Source organism: Plasmodium fragile, assembly GCF_000956335.1.
Source record: "Plasmodium fragile strain nilgiri unplaced genomic scaffold supercont1.102, whole genome shotgun sequence".
NCBI lineage: Eukaryota > Apicomplexa > Aconoidasida > Haemosporida > Plasmodiidae > Plasmodium > Plasmodium fragile.
In genome coordinates this window covers 14,002-34,529 of record NW_012192682.1, presented here as the reverse complement: position 1 = coordinate 34,529, position 20,528 = coordinate 14,002, and the positions used below count along the sequence as shown (strand labels likewise).

At 50.0% G+C, this 20,528-nt stretch overlaps 5 protein-coding genes across 5 annotated transcripts in view; all 5 read left to right on the top strand.

Annotated features, from left to right (window-relative positions):
- Positions 1-15: 15 nt before the first annotated feature.
- AK88_05208 (uncharacterized protein) lies at positions 16-3,707 on the top strand (the record flags this gene model as incomplete). Its single annotated transcript, XM_012482810.1, has 4 exons — positions 16-313; positions 837-1,235; positions 1,668-2,350; positions 2,520-3,707. The coding sequence occupies 4 exons, from the start codon at positions 16-18 to the stop codon at positions 3,705-3,707; spliced, it is 2,568 nt and encodes an 855-aa protein (XP_012338233.1).
- A 1,196-nt stretch (positions 3,708-4,903) lies between these two features.
- Positions 4,904-6,125, top strand: AK88_05207 (uncharacterized protein; the record flags this gene model as incomplete). Its single annotated transcript, XM_012482809.1, has 2 exons — positions 4,904-5,824; positions 5,997-6,125. The coding sequence occupies 2 exons, from the start codon at positions 4,904-4,906 to the stop codon at positions 6,123-6,125; spliced, it is 1,050 nt and encodes a 349-aa protein (XP_012338232.1).
- Positions 6,126-6,176: 51 nt separating this feature from the next.
- Positions 6,177-10,009, top strand: AK88_05206 (uncharacterized protein; the record flags this gene model as incomplete). The annotated part of the gene is made up of 5 exons (XM_012482808.1): positions 6,177-6,762; positions 7,312-7,575; positions 8,045-8,605; positions 8,688-8,725; positions 8,897-10,009. 5 exons carry the CDS (start codon positions 6,177-6,179, stop codon positions 10,007-10,009), a joined length of 2,562 nt encoding a protein of 853 aa, XP_012338231.1.
- A 1,310-nt stretch (positions 10,010-11,319) lies between these two features.
- On the top strand, positions 11,320-15,501 carry AK88_05205 (uncharacterized protein; the record flags this gene model as incomplete). Its single annotated transcript, XM_012482807.1, has 3 exons — positions 11,320-12,313; positions 13,545-14,164; positions 14,506-15,501. 3 exons carry the CDS (start codon positions 11,320-11,322, stop codon positions 15,499-15,501), a joined length of 2,610 nt encoding a protein of 869 aa, XP_012338230.1.
- Positions 15,502-16,873: 1,372 nt separating this feature from the next.
- AK88_05204 (uncharacterized protein) overlaps positions 16,874-20,528 on the top strand; it is a gene marked incomplete at both ends in the record, with an annotated part of 4,832 nt that continues 1,177 nt past the window's right edge. The window contains 5 exons of the mRNA XM_012482806.1: positions 16,874-16,963; positions 17,207-18,107; positions 18,571-19,062; positions 19,547-19,969; positions 20,381-20,528. Of these exons, the coding sequence (XP_012338229.1) occupies positions 16,874-16,963; positions 17,207-18,107; positions 18,571-19,062; positions 19,547-19,969; positions 20,381-20,528 (2,054 nt within the window). The remainder of the gene's footprint in view (positions 16,964-17,206; positions 18,108-18,570; positions 19,063-19,546; positions 19,970-20,380) is intronic.

Sequence of the window (20,528 nt, the reverse complement as noted above, 5' to 3'; positions counted from 1 at the left end):
GAGGGAAAGTGCACCATGTGCGGCTACCTAGGGCATCAGCACAATGCGCAAGCAGTAGACTTGGACATAGCTCACTGGTTACGGGGGCAGGGGCAAATGCTGGATGGAATACATACAATAAATGCGGACGCGCCGTGCACCATGAAGTGGGCGGAGTATACAAAAGACAAGAAGCAGGACGATAACCCGGACAAGGTGGACGACACGAAAATCACTGACATAAAGAAGGCGGAAACGAAGATAGTGGACGAGGCAAAAAGGGTAATTGAGAAGGCCAAGGTCGCAGTAGAACAGGAAATTGAAAAACAGAAAGGTAAGAACACGCATCATAAAGCTGCTACCTATACGGCCCACTACGTGCCGTATGACTACGAATGCATGACAACAACGCACACGCGGTGACAGCAATGCACACGACGTCGTTGACGTTGAGCGAGCAGCGGTCACGACGGCATCGGCGATGAGCGTGTAGCGACGGCGCATGTAGCGGCGACGGCCACGACGGCGATGAGCGCGTAGCGACGGCGAGATGACGGCAACAACAAATAAAAGTTGTACTGCTACCATCTAGCCCAAGTTCCCCGAGTTGACCGCACCGTACGCTTTCTGTCGCCTGACGCAGTCCATCGCAGTCCACCTTACCGTACGCTTGCTGGCGCCTCACCCAGTCCACCGAGTCCTACCTCGACCCATGCAGCCGACCCACTCTATCGACGCATGCAGCCGGACCGTACCTGGCCGCTACGTGACCGAACCGTCGCGGCCCCTTCTTTCTGTACCACTTTGTGTCCCTTTTTTGTATCATGTTGTCGTTTTACTTCCTTCTTCATTTGCAGCAGGCACGAAACCGCAAGCTCCACCCACTACGGTACCAGAGGTACCAGAGGAGCCTGTTCCTGAGGAGAAAGGACCGCCACAAGGGCCAGGGGCAGAGCGAGGTGACAGGGCAAGGGCTGAAACAGGGGCATCTGAAACAGTACCTGCTGCGGCATCCATACCACAACCCCCACCTGCGGCACCACCACCATCACAATCATCGTCGGGATCGGGATCAGGAACAACAGTATCGAAGGATACGAAAGAAACAGGTAAGTGCTCCAAGGGGACAGAGACCTATACAGTCAAAAACGCAGGCGCAGGTGTCCACGGATCCACATCAAGTACTTCTGTGTCTTTTGGAACGACATCTGACATTGACAGTACTTGTGGGAAGAAACCCGAAGACTCGGGACCAGGTAGTCTCCTGAGTAAATGTCGACAACAAAAACCAAAAAAAAAAAAACAACAACAATTTCCGGCGACACAGCGGGAGAGACCACACGGAGAGAGAGAAACCAAACGTCGAATGAGAATGAGGAGCGGCAGACCGAGACAACCGCGGGATGTGGACGTCCACGTCGACAGACAGACAGACGCACACACTGTGTATGTGTGTGTTGTGTTGCCTGTTGTGTTGTGTGGGTGCGACAGAGAGCGAGCCTTTTCCCGTGGTGGCACCGTCCGCACCGTGCCATGGCCCTTCTTCCCCCGTCCGTCTGCTGCCACGGTCGCCCCGATGCCTGGCGCGGTTCCCGCGGCACCAATGGTGCCCAACCGTGTGGTCCACAATCCATGTCACAACAGTTCAGTTGTCATCACATCCCCTACTGCTTCATTTGACATTGTAGGTAAGCATGGTGCCACTGGTCAGGGCTCGTTAGGATCCCCATCTGCACCCGCAGACGCAGCACCGAAAGTATCAGACCCACAACTACCACCAACACCCACAACAACAGGAACAGAAACAACATCAAACGCAACACCAGGCCCCGCACCGCCAGATGGTAAACCCATCGATTCCGGCGCCCTAGGGGCCACCGTTGTTAGTGGCGGCAACGATGACCCCCCTCCTCTCAATCCACCCAAACCAAAACCGGCATCCGACAATCCAGATCAAGCGGGTGCAAGCGGTAGCGGAGGAGGCGGCGCGGGCGAACCATCCTCAGGAGGTGGTGCAGATGGTGTTTCTGGTGGGGAAGGAAAAGGCGGTGCTGCTGGGGGTGCACCAGGAGGTGGTGGCGAAAGAGGAGGTTCCACTGGTCCCAGTTCTACTGGCCACCAAACTCCTGCTTCCTCAACACCCGGATCCACCGACACTGTGAATCCAGGTTCCTCCGGTACTGGTTCCACGGGACAAACGACTAATGAGAATGTTGAACCAAAAGAAACCCAGGAGGATAAATTACCTGCGGATGCCCCCATCACCCCTTCCGTGCCGACCGGCCTCAGATGGGCAGATGTCAAGTGGTACACCCCTGCCATCATTCCCGCGGTTGTTGGTATTGGGGTCATTGCCTTTTTCCTATGGAAGGTAAGTATATACGGCAATCACGGAATGCCGCATTTGCAGGATGTTTATACCTTCGAACATCCCGACGGGATCCAATATATGATCGTTCGCACCAATATACTCCTACAGCCGCGTTCATTCCTTTTATCCTACCGTCCTCACCCTCCTCTTTACCCTTTTTTTTTCTTAGTACTTTGCGTACCTCGCCAAACGACGACGACCGTATCGCACCGTTCGTGACGTGCCGTCACCGCCACTCGACGAAGAAATCTTGCAACATCTACAACGCGGCGAACGACCGCCACCCGATTACGGGTACACAATGGTTACGGATAGGCAACCTGCGTCAACATCCGGTAGAGCACGCCCACCACGCGTGCATAAGCGCACGATTATCGAGCTACATCTAGAAGTGCTCAACGAATGCGAAACGGCCGCATGGGAAAACGTCAACGACGACTATTGGAAGATTGTCGTGCAGCAGTTTGCACAGGATTTGATGCAGAACGAGGACACAAATAACAATACCTTGGTTGTTTCTACCACAACGCAGGCTTTATCAGGAAACAATGTTTCCTCCACTGACTCGGCAGGAACGGATCCATGTCCACCGCATGAACACGACCCCGATCCATGGAGTTGTATGGAAAACATACAGTTAGCAACGGAACCTTCTGCATCTAACGCACATGACCCCGATTCATGGAGTAGTATGGAAACTATACAATTACAAACGGACCCTTGTCCACCGAATGAACCCGACCCCGATCCATGGAGTTGTATGAAAAACATACAGTTAGATGCACCATACAGCCGTGCCCCTACTGTTCCGGGGGACGCGACGTCCGCCTGCATCCATTGGATTGACCGGCACAAGCACCTATTGCGCGAGTGCACGACGCAGCCGTGGTTTCTGCAATTAAAAGCGGATTGGAAACAATACCTGCATCAACATTGGACAGATGCGGTATCCGGCAACAGTGAACTCGGTGAGCGTGGCAATATCCCATCCGTAGAGATGAAGAAAGATGCCTGGAAAAAGTGGGTTGCAAGGCAACATGCGCTTATGAATACATACAGTGAGCAGGAGTGGTTTCAACATTTGTTGAATAATGTAGAGCAGGAGACAGAATCGCAAAAAGGCGAAGTACCTGCAGTGGAAACGGACTTAGAAGTGGAAAATGTAATGGCCGCAGAACATATGCTAAGAATGAGAGATGCACCACGGACGCAACTGCATCAGCCACCTCATATGAAAAAACCGTTAAGCGCTAACACATGGATACTGATCCTGGCATTAGTCATCGAAGCATGCGAGCTCGAGAGTAGTATGCAACAGAAGGAGTTATATGTAGATGAACTACTGGACAAGCTCTGACATTCGCATGACGTTGCATATGAATGGGACATAACGCATGCTAACCGTACACCACTTTTATTTCATTATGTGATATACATAATATATTTCGTGTTTGCACTATTCCATACCTTCTTTTTTTTTTTCTGCTCTGTTCTGCTTACTTCTGCTTACTTCTGTTTACTTTGGCTTTTGTTCTTTTTCTGTGTAGTCCACTTCTTTTAACATGACCATGGGGACAGGGTGGTACAGGTTAAATGCATATAACACGTAGATTTAAATGAATAATATGAAAGGGTAGAATTCTCCTTTATGTGAAGTTAATTATTAACAGCTGAGCACGTGCATTCTAAGGGTATAGTGCAGCACTAATATAGCATGCGCATACGCATTCGAGTATAAGGACAGGTTGTCTCTCCGCGCAGACGCGGCCGCGTACACCGCATTGTAGCCGAGTGTACGAAGGAGGAGAGATTGTCTCCCCGAGCAACGCATCGGTCCGAGTACAAGACGGATTCGACGAAGTAGCCGCGGGAAGGACGGCAGCAACGACGGAAGCAGAAATTGATGTTGTTACTGCGGTTTTTCGAGTACACAGGGAGTGTAGAAGAAGGGGGTATTTGTTGTTACGGGGGCGTATTTGTTGTTAAGGGGGGTATTTGTGGTTAAAGATTTTAGTGAACACGGCGGAATATTCTGAGTATGTTATGAAAGGAATTCCTCATAAAGGCATATACGTCCGAAGCATAATGTTCAAGTAAAGCGGACTTTGACTAAGTGTCGAGCCTAATGTCATCCTATATAACACCAAAATAGCGGCAGAGCCATGTGGCAGTATTTGAAAGTACTATGGGAAGATTATATTGAGACGGGGAATACGGGAGTGAGGCAGGATGACAACACATTTAATGTAAGTTGATATATATGGGAGCATAGGGCAACATCGCAATAGTGTTATTCACGTGTATTAAAGTAATATTGGGGAGCACTAACAATAAGGGCGGCACGCATGTCCATGCTCTCACCTACTATGTATCCTGTGAGCGGGGACGCGTGACATATATGTACCAGAGGTGTGTTGTTGGACGTACAACTATATAAGAAGCGAAAATCAAGGGCCAGAATGTCCTTTATGCGGACATTCATAATAAATATTGTATTCGTAGGACACATTCTGGAGTAATATTGAGGACGTATGGACGACGTTTAAGGCCTATATGGAACAGGAGGACGAGCATGGACTATTGGGGACGTTGTGCGAACAGCTGCACGATCAAGGCGGAACGCGGGAAGGTGCAGAATTGGACACCAAGAATAAAGCGATATGCGAACTAGCACTGAGAGAATTGCATTTTAAGCACAGAATCCCATTAACTGTGGCCGCCGCGGACTCAAGGAAAACGGGAAACATGCAGGATACAGTGGAATCCTACATGAGGTGCATTCTGGTAAATATATTTATGAAAAGGATAATGGGACAGAAGTGTGTAAAGACCGCAGGCGGGAAAACTGCGTTTAAAGCCGCGGAGGCGCTGGTAAAAGACGCAGCAAATAGACAACCAAATATGGCCTGTGAGAGGGATGATATGAAGGATAAAAGTGCGAGACGGGGAGAACCAGGGGAATGGGACTCATGGACAATAATGGAACGGTGGTTTGATAGGAATACGACAAAATTGAATGATGGCAACGAGGGCGTCTTGGGGAAAGATTGTAAAGTACAGTTAAACCACACCCGGAACAGCCAGAAGCAGGAAGTGATGACAGCGTTAAAGGAGAAAGTACAGCACGAAATGAACGTTGTGGAGGAGCAGATAAAGACGCGCATACAAGAATTAAAGACAGACATGGACAACTCTGCGAGAGGTCAAGGTATAGGGAACATATTAACACAAAAGGCACAACAGGAAAACGACAAGGAGACACGTCCAAGGCAGGAACAGTCGACACCACCTGCAGAACGCCCGGCCACACCAGCACCAGCCAAGCCGAACAGCGGCGGCGCCGCTGCCAAACCAGTAGCGGCGACACCGGGACCGGGAACAAACACGGCACAACCAGGAGTAGGAGAGGATTGTCCATGGATGAGCGTAATGGATAGAGGGCATAGGGCACTTCACGTGATTGTTAGATATAGTGTAAGTTAAAGTAGGTCGGCAGCGAACCATACAAAGAACGGGCAATTAAGTAGTGCCCGCAGAATTGATTCATGCAGTATACACATACATGCGGGTGTGCATGCTTACGACAGGTAGCATGAAGATGCAATGGGCACATGAGTATTTGTTCATTTCCACGTGCACCATATAGAGTGAACAACTGCAGGCATTGAAGACAGTGTTGCAGGAGTTTGCTGATTATATGGACAAGAATAAAGAGCACATGGATACGTGGGGTACAAACTGTGAAAATTATGGTTGGGATGATTTCGGACAGTAGCATGGTCACACAATAGGGCAACGGGTGGCGGACGTAGTACGGTGCAGACTCATGACCCTTGCTTTGTTCTTCGCGAACAAGGAGGGAAAACATGGCAACAGTGAGCCAGCACAGAAAACGCATGACGATATATTGTATGAAAAGTTCAGGTGTGAGGTAGCAAATGTATTTGGATACATGCTCAAGAATCAGTATTGTAAACATAATCCAGGATGGAAGAGGGGTGTGGAGTACGCTTGGAAAACACTGCAAGAGATGGGCAAGGACGTAGATGGGAACAAGGGGCTTACGGGTCCTGTTATGGATGGAAGATGCACACAATGTGGGTATGACGGTAGTAGAACGAAACCGGGAATAATAAATGGGGAGATCGCAGAATGGTTCCTGACAGAAGGAATAATGGGAGAAATAGCACAGATGGAACGAGACATGCCATGTGCCGACAAGTGGGATACATACAAGAAAAAGAACAACTTAAGAAAAGGGGACACTATCCAGGACATTTTGCAGCAACCAGGAATTAAAAACATGAAGGACGAAGAACACACAATAATACAGAAAGCCAAGAAGGTCTTTAAGGAAGCGGAGAAAAAGGTACAGGAAGAAATTGTAAGAAAGGAAGCTGAAGATAAGGACGGTAAGGATACGACTCGTACCAATACAAATACAGTCAACTGCGGATGCGACGGCCGAATACGAATACGCGGCCGCATACTGCCGAATATGGATGCCGCCATCACATCAACAACGCACGAGAACTACGCACGGCGGAACAGCACAGCAAACGACTTCGCTGACGTTGAGCGCTGGCGGAGCGAACGCATATGAGTGGCCACCAGTGAGGAGCGTACCGTTCGCAGAATGCAGTGTAGACGAGCGTGTAGCGATGGCAGTGGCAGCGGCCACGAGGCAAAGGACGACGGATGCAGCGGGACGGCGGACGACATGACGGCGACAACAACATAAAACTGTACTGCTATCACCTCCGTCCACCGAGTACGCAGTTCACCGAGTTCACCTCACCGTACGTGTGCTGTCGCCGGACCCAGTCGACCCACTGCGTCGACCCATGCATCGAGCCGGACGTCCACCCTGCCGCTACCTGACCGAACCGTCCCGGCCCCTTTCTTTCTGTACCACTTGTGTCCTTTTTTTTTTTATCATCTTTCTTCCGCCTTCATTGCAGGCACGACACCGGTAGCTGCAGCAGGAGCACAGCCCGCAGGGCCTGATGCATCAGGCGGAACAAGCAACACTCAGGAGGCCGCGGTTGATGCCGCGGCGAACACCGATACAGGGACGCACAGCAGCACTACCCACAAGGAGGATCCTGAACTGGGTACTGTTACTATACATACGACTGTTACTACTACACCCTACATTTCTACACGCGGTGTGGACCCCACCGCACTGGAGAAACTGGCTGATGCACAGGCGACAGGGCACATAAGTAAGACGTAGGCACCTAGGGACGCCCGCACGCCCACTGGCTGGACGCAGTACAAAAACACGGCAAAAAACAAGAAGGAACAAAAAAAACCAAAAAGCACACCTTTTCCGGAGAGAGGCAGCGAGAGAAACCAAACGTCGAATGAGCGAAAGCGGCATGTAGCGGCCGCGCGATGTAGACAGCTAGACGTCGACAGACGTCGACAGACAGACGTCGAAGCAGACAGACATCGACACACACACGCACCCTGTCTGTGTGTTGTGTGGGAGAGAGAGTCTTTTCCCGCAGTGGCACCTTCGCCACTGCCGCCGTCCCCGTGCTCCCATCCCCGTCCGTCTGCTGCCTCGTCACCCGACCAGCGGTCAACCGCGTGCCCGCGCGACTGCGTGGCCGACCCTGGCCATGGCCAAGCATCCACCGCTGCAACACATCAGTTGCATCATTTTCACGTTTCCATATGTTCCTGCAGAGCAACACCCGGACAGTGTAACACCGCAGAGAGCCCAGGATCCGCAGTCTCCAGCAGCAGAAGGACCACCCGAGGCACCAGCAGAAGCAGCACCAACAACACCAGGTCAGAAGGATACAGAGGTAACTACTAATGAGCAGATACCTCCTAAAGGGGAATCCGGGTCCGCAAGCGAAAGCACAGCATCGAATCCAGACGCACTGGGCACTGGTGCTGGTGTACAACCCGAAGACCCCGACCAGAAGAATACCATCGTCGATGGCGGCAACGATGACCCCCCTCCTCTCAATCCACCCAAACCAAAACCGAACCCGAATCCCGATCAATCGGGTAGTAGTGGCAGTTTCAGTGATGCCGATTTGGCGGATGGAGTTTCTGGTGGGAAAGGCAAAGCCGGAGGTGCTGATGGAGCAGGTCAACCGGGTTCCTCTGAAACTGGTTCTAGTGGGGCCCAAAACCCCGGTTCCTCCGGTCCGGGTTCTCCGGGGACAGGAGCAACTGGGACTCATGGTGCCGGTTCTCCTCCTTCCGGTGGCCCAGCTACACAGGACAATAACCAAGGTCCGATTAGTCTTCCTCCCTACCTCACAACCCTACGACCCTCGCGATCTCATCCCCTACACCCCCGCGATCATTCCCGCAGTGGTTGGTATTGGCATCGTTGCGTTCTTCCTATGGAAGGTACGTACATATGGCAATCAGGGAATGCCGCATGTGCAGGATGTTTATACCTCAGAACATCCCTACCGGCTCCAATATATGATCGTTTGAACCCATATACTCCTACATCCGACTTCATTCCTTTTATCCTACCGTCCTCACCCTCTTCTTTACCCCCCTTTTTCTGCTTAGTACTTTGCCCACCTCGGAAAACAACGACGACGAACATATCGAACCGTTCGTGACGTGCCGTCACCGCCACTCCACGAAGACATATTGCAGCATCTACAACGCGGCGAACTACCGACACCCGATTACGGGTACACGATGATTACGCAACCTGCATCTGCTGCCGCCCGACGACGACGCCCACCACGCGTGCACAAGCGCACGATCATCGAGCTACATCTAGAAGTGTTAAACGAATGTGCAGCAACCGAATGGGAAAACGTCAAAGCGGACTATTCGCAGATTGTCGTGCAGCAGTTTGCGCAGGATTTGATGCGGGACGAGGACACGAATAACAGTATGTTGGGTGTTTCTACCACAAACGAGGGTCCTCCAGGGACCAATGTTTCCTACACTGACTCCGACGGAACTGATATATGTCCACCTAATGAAGATGAACCCGATCCATGGAGTTGTATGGAAACTACACAGTTAGCAACGGACCCTTGTCCACCTAATGACTCCGATCCATGGAATTGTATGGAAAACATACAGTTAGATACAGAACCCGACCCGCACTCCTCCCCGCGGAATGAATGCCCGATCCGCGACCACACTTATTGGATTAACTGGATTGACCGCAACAAGCACCTATTGCAGCAGTGCACGACGCAGCCGTGGTTTCTGCAGCTAACGTTGGCATGGAAACAATACCTGCGTGAGCACATGGCGGCAGACGCGGACAACGGACAACGTGCATTCGGTGAGGCACCCACCCCGCCGATGAAGAAACTGGATGCATGGAAAGCATGGGTTGCAAAGCAACATGCGCTTATGAATATATATGGTGAGGAGGAGTGGTTTCAACGTTTGTTACAACATATCGAGGAGGAGACAGCATCGCAAAACGGCGAAGTACCTGTAGTGGAACATGTAATGCCAGCAGCAGACTTGCTACAAGTGAGAAATTTATCGCTGTCGCAACCACTGCATCCGCAACCTTACATGACAAAACCGGTAACCGCTACAACATGGATACTGATCCTGGCATTAGTCATAGAACAGTGCGAGCTTGAAAGCCGTTTGCAGGAGACGGAGTTATATGTGGATGCTTTATTACAGAATATGCGACATTAGGATGACGTTGCATATGAATGGGAAATAACGCATGCTAACCGTACACCACTTTTATTTCATTATGTGATATACGTAATATATTTCTTGTTTGCATTATTCCATACCGTCTTTTTTTTTTTTTTTTCGTTTGTGTTTTTTGCTGTGCACTTCTGCTTTGTTTTGCAAGCGTTGGGCCGTCAACTTCTATTAATATAACTATGGGGACAGGGTGGTACCGGTTAAATGCATATAACATGTAGATTTACATGAATAATATGAAGGGGTAGAATTCTCCTTTATGTGATGTTAATTATTAAAACATGAGCACGTGCATTCTAACGGTATAGTGCAGCACAAATATAGAATGCGACTACGCATTCGAGTATAAGGAGAGATTGTCTCGTTGAGCACACGCGTCGACCAAAGCGGCCGGGTAAACGAGCATTGTAGCCGAGTGTAAGAAGGAGGAACACATTGTCTCTCCGAGCAAACGCGTCGACCAAAGCGGCCGAGTAAGCACGGCTATTGTGTGCGAGCAAACGTGGCCGCGTAAAGGCGATTGTCCGAGTGAGGGATCCAGAGAGCGGGGGACGGGGACGAAGGACTACACATATTTTGTGCGAGCCATAAGGTCCGCAAGGACGGCAACGACGGCAGCAGTATTGATGTTGTTGTCGCTACTGCGGTTTTTAGTTGTACGCACAGAAAGACAGTGTGTGTGACAGGCGTTTAGTGCAGATCGGTGTAGAAATGGGGGAGCGGGGGCGTATTCATGACAGTGAGTAGTGTTTTTTATATTTTTTCTGGTCTTTCTTTCTCTTTTTTTTTTTTTTTTCTTTCTCTTCTTGTTATTCTATCCTTGTATTTTTTTCTCTTTTCTCGATATAGTTCTCCCTTCGCGCAACTATAACTAGTGTAGGGTAGCACTATAGTGAGCAAAAGTACATATGATACCAGCAGTTCGCGTAAATATGGTTGTACAAGTAGACCAAGAATAAGTATTTAGCCCAATATTAGCATACTACGGAAGACCATGTTACATGGGTTTACATGTGATATATGTAGCATAATAATATTTCAACGGGTCTGGACAAAGTAGAGAATACTAATAGAATAACACTAATATGTCCGCACAGCACCTAGCCAAGGTGTTGGCCCAATGGGTACGGGCGCGGGGTGCATACATGCGCCACGAGGATTATCTGGTAACTTAGAGTGATTGGCACGATATTAAACGCAGTGCATATTAATTTGCTCATGCATACGGGCAGGCAGTTTATGGAGAGCACCTACGTGCCATATGTGAATGAGTATGCACGGTGCCCGCTGTTATGATAGTGAGGGCACGCCTAGTGCACTGTGCAGAGGAATGTATTGAGACGTGGATTAAGTGTAAAGGAGGAAGCGCCAGTTGTACACTATGCATATATGTGTCCTATTATTTGCAGCACAAACTGTGGGATGATATAGCAAAGGAGTTAGAAGCATTTATAGAGCACGTAACAGAAAAGGATACGGAGGGTTGGGATGAGAACTGTGAGAATGCGTATTATAACCACAAGACGAATCCTAATGGTAACCCGCGAAGGGTAGAATACGCGGGAGACAGAATTATGTGCAGACTAATGGTAGGAGCATTATATTTTATGAATGAGAACAGTTGGCCTATGTGGGGAGGGACTATGCTGGTCAGTAATGATGATGAGATGAAGGAATATGTGAGATGTGCCATTGTCAATATGTATATGGAAATACTCAAGGAATCATCATGTGGTGGAGGATGGGGTTTATGGTATGCATGGTACACCATGAAAAAGATGGAAGAAGGGCTACAGGGTGGTTTAATAACCACAGGTAAATGTGGGAATGCAGTGTTTAAAAACATACAAACAGAGGAATTCGACATGGCACAAAAGATTAAGGCATGGTTAGAGAGCACAAGGCGCTTGACTGACAAGATTAGAGGGAAAGGAATAGAAAGCACATGCAAGAAAAGCTTAGTAGAACTTGGGGGGGTAACACCGAGTAAACATGCCAAGGATGAAAAGATAAAACTGCAGCCACAGGAGAAAAAAGTTATACAGGAATTAGGCGAAGAGCTGAAGGTGAAAGTTGAGGATGTAAGGACAGCCGCAGTGCGATGCGCGCGGGAGAAAGGAGCATGCATAGACCCTAGCGAACACGACGCCAGTAGCAATCCTGAGAATGCCGACAGTAAGGCCACAGTACAGAACTCTGTCGAAAGCAGTACACCAGCGCCATCGGGCAAAGAGGGCGGCCCAGAATCGTCCCAACCGGCCACAAAAGTACAGGCCAAACCGACAGGTAAGGACCGATGGGGAGAAAGCACGAATGCGCCACGCACGCATACGGCTGTACACGAACACGACCTGTATGGCCCAATATGGATGCCGCCACAACAACAACACGCACGCACACAGCGGCACGGCCACAACAAAGCACACGCGGCGACGACAGCACCGGAGACGGACAGGACGAGGCACCGGATGAGGGAGAAGGGACAAGATGACGGATCGGCGAGCAGGGACGGCGACAACATAAAAGTGTACTGCTACCATCCCATCCACTGCACGCCGTTCCACCCTTCCCCATAGCTTTCTTCTGTGTTTATCCATCCTCTTTTTTTGTAACACTCGCCCTTGTGAACATATCTTGTCCCCTTCGCATGCGCTCAACCACCACAACCAGCACTCGCGGAGACCGAAGGCGGGAGGTCACAGTCCGCATCAACACCGACCGGATCGGGGCAGCAACCAAAAACACCGGCATCTCCAGTATTACCAGCAGGACCACCACCACCGCCCCCGGGAGAACAACCACCATCACAATCATCGTCGGGATCGGGATCAGGAACAACAGTATCGAAGGATACCAAAGACACAGGTAAGTGCACACGCGGAACTACGGTATATGAAGAGAAAAATGTGGGCAGCGGCGTCCCTGGTTCCTCATCAAGTATCACTATCTCCGTTGCCCCGAGCCCGGCAACTGATGATGAATGCGGGCAGAAGTCCAAGGCCTCGAGCGAAGGTAGTGTCCTGAGTGAATGTCGACCAAAAAAACAAAGAGAAAAAAAAAAAACAACACCAATTTCCGGAGAGAGAGGGAGAGACAACGCAGAGAGAGAGAAACCAAACGTCGAATGAGAATGCAAGCGGCAGAGCGATGGGTCGGCCGCGGCAGGCAGCTGCCGGTAGACACAGACGTACAGAGGTTGACACACACACTGTGTGTGTGTGTGTTGTGTGTGTTCTGTGTGTGGGAGAGAGAGAGAGAGTCTTTTCCCGGAGTGGCACCGTCCGCACCGTGCCCCCATACCCTCCTGAAGCAGGCCCCACCGTCCGTCTCCTGCCTAGACGCCTGGTGGTCACTGCCCCGTGCTATGCCCCGTCGACAGACCAACAACCGTGTAGCCGACCGACTGTGTGGCCAAACCACAGCACCGGACCGTGTGGCCGATCGTGTGGCCATGCACCGTACAAAACTTCACTTCAGTTTCTCCCATGTTTTTCTTTACCCCTGGGTACCCATATAGGAACTGAAGCAGGGGAAAACAAAGACACAACGGATCAAAACCAAACAGCACAAGCACCAGCAGCGGCAGCACCCAAGGCAGAACCAACGCAAGAAGCAGCACACCAGCCAGCCCCAGGGCTAGGGCACACGGGTGCATCTGGTTCCAATGGTTCACCCGGTGACACAGGTCCCTCTGGTGCAGCTGGTCCTACTGGTCAAGGTTCTACTGGTACTGGCTCCGCGGGGAATACGAATCCAGGTTCCACTGGTGACCAACCCCCTGGTTCCTCCGGACCTGGGTCCACGGGCACTGCGAATTCAGCTTCCTCATCTAAGACCTTCACACGTCTTGCTTGCCCAGCCTCTGGTACTTATGACGGTATATCCTCATGCGATCTACGATTGTCCCTGAATGCCTTCGACGGAGGACAGGCTCTGTCTGGGTCATATGGACTATGGACACCGAGCGATGTATTAGATGGGCGACCGGCACAACCGGGTCATTCAGGCGGTCCATCTGAGGATGGTGGCGGTCCACATGGACCCGACCTAACCGGTGTTGTCCTTACCGCCACTACTCCCATCCTGTTTTTTCTCACTTACGTCACCGTCGCCCTTCTTGGTTATTCCCTTTGGAAGGTAAGTATACACGACAATGCGGGCATCCCGCATGTTCATCCGTCATATGTACCATTAGCAATGCGTTTCTAATGGGGCTTTTGTATGATCATTCTAACACAAATGCACTCTTCTACATCGTCCTGTTTCTTTTTTTTTCTGCTTAGTACTTTGCGTACTTCGCCAAACGACGACGAACATATCGAACCGTTCGTGACGTGCCGTCACCGCCACTCGACGAAGAAATATTGGAGCATTTACAACGCGGCGACCTGCCGCCACCCGATTACGGGTACACGATGGTTACGCAACCTGCATCTGCTGCCGCACGCCGCGGACCACGCCCACCACGCGTGCATAAGCGCACGATCATCGAGCTACATCTAGAACTGCTCCACGAATGTGCAGCGACCGAATGGGAAAACGTCAAAGACGACTATTTGCAGATTGTCGTGGAGGAGTTTGCGCAGGATTTGATGCGGGATGCAAACGGGCATAGTAGTTCCTTGGATGCTCCTATCACAAACCAGGGTTTATCAGGGCACAATGCTTCCGCCACCGTGGATCCATCCACTGACGCCGACGGCAAAGATCCATGTCCACCTAACGAAGATGACCCCGATCCATGGAGTTGTATGCAAACCATGCAGTTCGCAACGGGCCCTTGTCCACCACATGACCCCGATCCATGGAGTTGTATGCAAACCATACAGTTACCAACGCACCCTTGTCCACCACATGACCCCGATCCATGGAGTTGTATGGAATCCATACAGTTAGATGCAGAACAGAATGCTCATTCCGACCCCGACCACGTGACGTCGTACTGCATCCATTGGATTAACTGGATTGACCGCCACAAAGATATTCTGCGGGACTGCACGACACAGCCGTGGTTTTTGCAATTGAAAGCGCATTGGCAACAATACATGCGTCAACATGCGACAGACGACGTATGCGGGTACCGTGAACTCGGTGAGGCACCCACCCCGCCGATGCAGAAATTGGACCTGTGGAAACAATGGGTTGCACAGCAACATCGGCAAATGAGTACATACAGTGAGCAGGAGTGGTTTCAACATTTGTTGAATAATGTAGAGGAGGAGACAGTACCGCAACACGGCCAAGTACCTGCAGTGGAAACAGACTTAAACATGCAAATAGTAACAGCAGCAGCAGACATGCTACGAGTGAGAGATTTACCACGGACGCAACTGCATCGGTCACCTCATATGAAAACACCGTTAACTGCCAAATTGTGGATGCTGCTGCTGGCGTCGATAATCGAAGAATGTGAAATCGAACGCAGTTTGCAGGAGACGGAGTTATATGTAGATGAAGTACTGGACAAGCTCTGACATTCGGATGACGTTGCATATGAATGTGAAATAACGCATGCTAACCGTACACCACTTTTACTTCATTATGTGATATACATACCATATTTCTTGTTTTTACTATTCCATACCGTCTTTTTTTGTATTCTTTTGTGTTCTGCTTACTTCTGTTTTCTTTTGCCTTGTTTTTTTCTTTTTCTGTGTAGTCAACTTCTTTTAACATGACCATGGGGACACGGTGGTACCGGTTACATGCATATAACATGTAGATTTACATGAATAATATGAAGGGGTAGTATTCTCCTTTATGTGAAGTTCATTATTACAACATGCGCACGTGCATTCTAAGGGTATGGTGTAGCACTAATATAGAATGCGACTACGCATTCGAGTATAAGGAGAGATTGTCTCTCCGCGCAAACGCGGCCGCGAAAAGCAGATTGCCACCGAGTGAACGTATTTGACGACGTAGCCCAGTGTAAGAACGGAGGGAGAGATTGTCTCTCCGAGCAACCGCGGCCGCGTAAACCGCATTGTCCGCGCGTCAGAAGGCGGGAGATTGTCTCTCCGAGCACACGCGTCGACCAACGCGGCCGCGTACACGTGTTCGCCGACGGATTGTCCGAGTGTAACAACGACGACAGCTTGTCTCTCCGCGCAGACGCGTCCACCAACGCGGCCCAGTGTAAGCCGGAGGACACATGGTCTCTCCGAGCACACGTAGCCGCATAAACACGACTGTCCGAGTGAAGCAGTTCGACGACGTGGCCGAGTGAAGCGGTTCGATTACGGCGTTCGAGTCAGGATCACAGAGGGAGCTGAGAGCGCAGGGACGGAGGAAGGAACAGGCATATTATGTGGGAGAGCGACCAACAAACGGCAACGACGGCAGGACGGCAGCAACGACGGAAGAAGAATTTGATGTTGTTATACTGCGGTTTTGTTGTGTACGCACAGAGAGACAACGTTTGTGCAGGCGTTTAGTGCAGAACGGTGTAGAAAGGGGGCAGGCGCGCGTTATTCATGACGCGTGTTGTGTGTACGGTAGTGTAGTAGTACCTTTTTTTTCTTTTTCTTTTTAGTCCTTCTTCTTTTTTGTTTCCTGTTGTTCTGTCTTTTTCTTTTTATATATGCATTTTTCTCTTATTACCTATATATGCGTCCTACATGATTCAATACTATTGCATGTGTGGGATTCAGCAGGTGAAACGTATGAATTTTGTGTTTTGTATAGAATTGTAATGTTGACAGAGACATTAATAATAAGCAGTAAACGGGGAATACAGGAGGCAGCAGTGCATGAGCCGAGACAGGGTCCATGCTGTTCACATGGAACAGTAGCACCACAGTTGACAATGTAACATTGTAAGTTATCTGACGCAAGAGGGGACGAATGACTTTACAAGAGTTTACAAGTTTATTGGTGGATTATATAATAAGAAGGAAAATAAGTGGGGACCACAACGAAGGCGCAGATTTTAGCGTAAGTTTCTCTGATAAAGACTTAGAGAATATAGAGTGATGTGAACTGTTACATTTGAGGACACGTATACTGGGGTAAAATATAGAACCGTGGGAGAATATATACATTCTGTAGCTTGGTTTTGTGGTATGCTTAGGACAAAAATATGTGCGGAATAGGGCATGAGGTCTGCATGTGCTCATGAGCAACTTAAAATTATGGCAGGTGACATAACTATGGATGTATACATTATTTCAATTGTAGGAGAAAATATGGACGGATATAAAGCGCCTGTTCGGCGAGTTAGCTACATATGTGGATGCGAGAAGATACCCCGATACGATAAAAACAATATGTAAGAACCCCGAATTCCGGCCCGCGCATCTTCAGGATACCTTAAGTACATTTATATGCATGGAGGTCGGGAACATATTTTATTATATGGAGGGATTGAATACAACAGGAACCGCACAGAGTAGTACGGATCAAGGAGAAGGCGAGCTGTGGAACTACTTAAGGTGCATCATAGGCACCTGGACCCTCATGAAGTTACATGGCAACAAATGTAACATAAGAGAAATCACGACACATGTTTCAAAATTCATGGGTATACTGGAGCACACCTTCAAAGCTGTAACTAATAGACACACATGTGCTTGGGTTAAATTTGAGGAACTCAAAATTGGAACACGGCTTATGGGGGAAGCAATGGAACAATGGGTAACCGCATGGCAGAAGCGACGTGCTAAAGTAAAAGTGGGTAATGTAGCAGCTAGATGTGGGCACCATAAGAACACAAGTGCGGGAGGTGATGAACAGGAGAAGGAGAAGGACGCAGGTAGTATTGAAATATTGCGAAATAAAAATCTGGGAACTGTGAGGCAATGGATGGATGATAAAGAATATTTACCAAAGAGTACTGTGACGGCAATAATTGGGAAGATACAGGAAAGTAACGACAACGAACAGGGTAAAAAGATATTGAACGCAGGTATACAGGAATGGGAGCAGGCAAGGCATAACACATCATCCAATGCAGCAGAGACATCAGGAACACCAGCAGCTCCATCGGGCGCGTCAGAACACGGTAATACAGGTAATGCAGGAGGCACCAGCACGCCCGCCACGGCGCCTACTGATCCGGCAACAAAAAAGGAACCCACAGGTAAGACCGATGGGAGCATGCACGAATACGACTACGGCCTAATACGGATCGTACGGCCTGTACGACCGGGCATGGATGCCGCCACAAACACGGCCGCTACAACAACACGCACGCACACGCAGTGGAACAACACCGCAACGGCTACAACAACGCACACGCGGCGAGAACAGCCCAACAGCGCGGTGCGAAACAACAACGCACACTAGGGAACAGCACAACAACACAGCAAACGACTTCGTTGACGTTGAGCTGCGGCGATGTGTGCGTGACGGCCACGACGGATGGAGCGGAGACGACGCAGCGGGACGAGATGACGGCGGCAACAAATAAAAGTTGTACTGCTACCATACCATGTCACCGTACGCTTGCTGCCGCTACTGGACCCCACCGTCCGCCCCTTCTTTCTACCACGTGTGTCCTTGTTGTATCATTTTGTCGTTTTTCTTCCTTGCTTCATTTGCAGAGAAGGAGAAGGAGAAGAAGAAAGAGGAAGGACCACCAGCTAAGGTACCAGAAGTGCCGAAGACGGTTTCCCCGGACAAGAACACACCACAGGCAGGCAGCGGACCAGATAGCAAGGGTAGGAATGATGAGGGGTTACCGGACGCCTTACCACAACCCCCATCGGCCGCAGGGGCAGGTGGGCAACAACCAGGTCAGGGACCAGGACCTGGACAACAACCCCCACCTCCACCACCAACGGTGAAGGAAGGAGAATCAGGAGTAGGAGGAAAAAAGGAGGACGTAGAAACAGTAGCCCAGACACCACCGAAGGGAGATGCAAAAACTGATGACGCTAATACTCCAGCAGGTAAGAAGATTGCACCAAAGTGTGAAGTTACCACGCAGACTCAAGAATCTTCAGGTGTTGATAAGAGCGGTAATGTTCATTCTGTGGCCGTGACCTTCAACATCACTCCAACTGCGCCCGAATGTTCAGGATCTGGCACTTCAGGTGATGCATCGTATAAAAGAATAAAGAGCGAACACTGAGAACTGTAGTAACCTTAACATCTGATGCTGCGTATCAACCTGCATATGTACACACCATGAATACGGAAAAACAACGACACAAACACAAAACTTTTCCGCAGAGAACATCTCGCAGAAAGCCAGAGAGAAACCAAACGTCGAATGAGAGAGACGCGCGGGAGAGTGATGTAGAGCGATTGCCACAGCCGCGGGGAAGTAGCGCGACGTAGAGACGTCGACGTCGACAGACGTAGACACAGACACTGTGTGTGTGTTGTGGTGTGTGTGTTGTGTGGGAGACAGAGAGAGAGTCTTTTCCCGGAGTGGCACCGTAACCAAGGTTCGCAACGTGGCCAACCGTGCGCGATGGCCCACAACAACGGTGTTGCCCATTGGGGGACCAATAATGTCAAATAGTTTCAAACCTCAGTTGTATCATTTTTTTTTTCTCCTGTATGACTATGCAGGTGACCAGAAGCCACAGGATACGGAGCACGCGGGATCACAGGGACAACCAAAGGCAGGGACCTCGCAGGCACCACAGACGCCCTCTAACTCTAGTGCAGATGAATCGAAGGATAGTAAGAACACAGAGGGCACGGTACAAGGAGGCGGCACGACAACTAGGCCTTCGGGGGTCGATACGGACAAACACTGTACTCAGAAAGATGGCAACCATGATTGTGATCTCAAATTAGCAGTACCGTTTGAACCTACCATAAAACTCTGGGATGGACACTTTGGAACAGGACCAACACCAGGTTCAAGGGGACAAGCTCCGCAGAATGTGCAAGATAATGGTCCCTTCTTGCCCGACCTAACCGGCACGGTCCTTACCGCCACTACTCCGATTCTCTTCTTCCTGTCCGCCGTCATCGTTGCCCTTCTTGGTTATTCCCTTTGGAAGGTAAGTATATATGGCAATCACGGAATGCCGCATGTGCAAGATGTTTATACCTCAGAACATCCCTACCGGCTCCAATATATGATAGTTCTAATCCATATACTCCTACGCCCTCGTTCATTCCTTTTATCCTACCGTCCTCACCTTCCCCACTCACCCCCTTTTTGTGCTTAGTACTTTGCGTACCTCGCCAAACGACGACGAACATATCGAACCGTTCGTGACGTGCCGTCACGCCCACTCGACGAAGAAATATTGGCGCATCTACAACGCGGCGAACTGCCGCCACCCGATTACGGCTACACGCTGGTCAGGGATAGGCAACCTGCGTCAACATGCGCCCGACGACGACGCCCACCCCGCGTGCATAAACGCACCATCATCGAACTACATCTAGAAGTGCTCAACGAATGTGAAGCAGCCGCGTGGGATACGGTGAAAGACGACTATTTGCAAATACTCGTTGAAGAGTTTATGGGGGGCAACAACACCTGTACAAGTAGCTCCGACGTCTGTACCCCAGACGACGGTTTAGCAACCCAGGA